The sequence below is a fragment of the Vicia villosa genome, unplaced genomic scaffold (genome assembly GCF_029867415.1).
Source record: "Vicia villosa cultivar HV-30 ecotype Madison, WI unplaced genomic scaffold, Vvil1.0 ctg.000506F_1_1, whole genome shotgun sequence".
In the NCBI taxonomy this organism is placed as follows: domain Eukaryota; kingdom Viridiplantae; phylum Streptophyta; class Magnoliopsida; order Fabales; family Fabaceae; genus Vicia; species Vicia villosa.
The window spans coordinates 652271-655165 of record NW_026705241.1 but is presented as its reverse complement, the minus strand read 5'-3'; the positions used below and the strand labels follow the sequence as shown (position 1 = coordinate 655165).

The following is a 2895-nucleotide window of genomic DNA, read 5'->3' as shown; positions in this document are numbered from 1 at the left end:
TGGAAAACAAGCATGCTAGAACAAGCAAAAATGTGTGAAATCATGTAATCAATTACTAGTTGACAACATTACAAACAGAATGATTACTAAAATAACTCACCAACATCACAAATTCAAAACAATAAACCAATGCAACAGTTACTAGTTACTACCAATTGAAACAAGAACACAATAAATTCAGCATAAATGGGTTTTATAATGTAACCTAAATACAATTAGTCAAATAATCATTAGGTTAACATCACAAAATTAAATTCCCAATCAATGTTTAAAACCCTAATCCAAACCCAAACAATTCGCATACACACTTCACTTCACACTTCAGATATTTGAACTGTTCAATCACAGTTTCATCATCTTAGATTGAAGAGTTCAAAGCAATTCGACAATTACAAATAGGTTTTGCCGCTTCAATGTTTGATTCAATTAAAAAACGCATATTGAAGGTAAATTAATCCTTAATCAAATAATCAAACACGGTTATAAAACAAGCCAGTATTAATAAAGAATTAAACAGAGGCAAAATTTTGCATTAATAATTAAGAATCATTATATCAGAGAATCCAGCGAGCATTCAAATCTAACAATAATTACTGCGAAATTAACGCAGCCACAATCTAAACACCAGAACAAAATCGAAATTGAAAATTGAATGCACCTTTATTAATTCATATTCTATGAGAGTATTTTTTTTTCACATAATCGAACGAAAAAACCGAAAACCACGCTAAATCTACAAATCTAAAAATCTAAACTCTCCATATTTAAACAAAAGAGCAATCAATTAGCAGCGATAATATCGCCGCCACCAAACGAGTCCGCAACAAGATCCACGGAGTCAGCAGCCGGACTACCAGGAACAAAGAAAACCGACTTGGCAGCGACGAGTTTCTTCCTCTGCGGACACCGAGGACCGTAGATCGCGGAAGCGAAGAACGGAAACCCCTCGGAGGAGTTAGGTTGAGGCTGATCGGTGGAAGACGGCGGCGGCGGTGAGGACGGAGGACGGTAGATTGAGATCTGAGAGAGGGAGTTGAGACGATGAGATCTGGCTGTGATTTTGGAGTCGCGGATTCGAGCGAGGGCTCCTGGTTTGAGGAATTTGTGGAAGTGGTGAGGTAAGGTAGGTCTGGTTCGTTGCTTCATGGTGGTGGAGAGGAGAGAGAGTGGAAATTGATGAGAGAGAGAGAGAGAGAGAGAGAGAGAGAGAGAGAGAGAGAGAGAGAGAGATGGGAATGGGAAATAGGGATTTTATTTAAGGAGGAAGAGAGAGGCGGGAAAGTTGTGAGAGCGGGGTAGTGAGGTTTTTGGGTGAGGGTTTCAAAACAAAACAAAAATAGGGATAGAGGCGGGATCTTGATTCTTGACTTCTTTTATTGTATTTTTTGGCTTTTTATTTGGTGTTTTTATTTCGTGTTTTTATTTTTACTGTTTACTTTTGGTTTTTATTAGTAAAATTAATAAAAATGGATTCTCTATCTTATCTTTTATTCTTGTATTTCTCTTTTTTTTTTTAACTTTTATTTATTCTCTTCCTTTTACTTACTTGGCCTTATTTATAAGTTTTTTTCATCTTATCTTTTACATGTAATAACAAAATTAGTGTAAATATAGTGTAGTTAAAATGAGAGCGAAAATTACATTAGTGTATATTTCTAGGAAATCTCTTTTTCGGGCTTCTCACACGCGTTTCTAAAAATATTTTTTGTTTTCGAAAATGTATCTATGAAAGAATATTTTTTTTACTTAATGCTTATTTGTTTCGTATGTGTATCTATGAAATCTTCTCTTAACTAAATTATTATAAAATTTTTTAATTATTCCGTAGATGTATCTATGGAATCTTCTTTTAACTAAACTATCATGGAAATTTCCTAATTTGTTTTGAAGGTGTATCTGCGGAACTTTTTTTAAGTGAATTATTATGAGATTTTTTCAACGATTACGTTTTTAAACTACTTCCGTAGATACACCTCCAGAAAAAACTAAATTTTGAACAAAAAAAATGTGTTTCCTGTTGTATATATTTCGTCAAGTGCCTATGAGAATCAAGGGGTGGATTGAGATATCCTTTATTTCTATAGCTATTTTTAAGTGAGTTTAATTGTTATGCATTATTGATATAAAAACTTATACAATAAATATATTATAATTATTTAAATGTATTATTTAAAAATAATTAAATATTTTAAATAAATATTTATGCCATCAATGCATATCAATTAAATTCTTATTAAATTATCATATGTGTACGTTTATGTCTTGTTTTGGACATTTTGTCAGGACCGATAAGGAATGTCCAATAACAAGTTTCCTACGGAAAGGTACGCGCAACGGTTAGAACTTCACCTTGGACGGTGATATGTGATTTTGGCCTCCAGCGTATTGTTCATCGTTAAATCTAATTAGACAGCAAACAGTATAACGTGTTGTATCTCACGGGAATGGTTTAGTCGTTCGTACCACATAAAGTCTAACATGTGTCATTTATGGTACTCTCTCAATCATACATGTATACTACTTTTCACTCATTCAATGACTTAGGCGTTAGAGTGTTAATCTTGTAGATCCACCCCTTGCTATGTTGTATGGGAAGTTCACTCCACCGCACCGAAGCTATGTTTCATTCGATCTCTACCAATTTTTTGTTCCAATTCAAAATAGTAACGCCATCCATGAGAATCGACTTTTGATTTTCACGAAGAACCACCATCGCTTAACCGAGATTCCAGAATGTTGATTTTTTTCTCTTTTAGATCACTAATATTTCATTTTTAAAAGCATGGTCTCTTCCTCAAAGATTACAGATCTAGTTCCTATTATCATGGAACCAAAAAAAGCATTTCGCTCAGCCATCGCACGCAACGTCAATGTTGCGACTACGACTCTAAACAA

At 33.9% G+C, this 2895-nt stretch overlaps 1 protein-coding gene across 1 annotated transcript; it reads right to left on the bottom strand.

Moving 5' to 3' along the window:
- Positions 1–499: 499 nt before the first annotated feature.
- LOC131629093 (uncharacterized) lies at positions 500–1281 on the bottom strand. Its single transcript, XM_058899894.1, has one exon. It carries the CDS (start codon positions 1144–1146, stop codon positions 781–783), a length of 366 nt encoding a protein of 121 aa, XP_058755877.1. The 5' UTR covers positions 1147–1281; the 3' UTR covers positions 500–780.
- Between the last annotated feature and the right edge of the window lie 1614 nt (positions 1282–2895).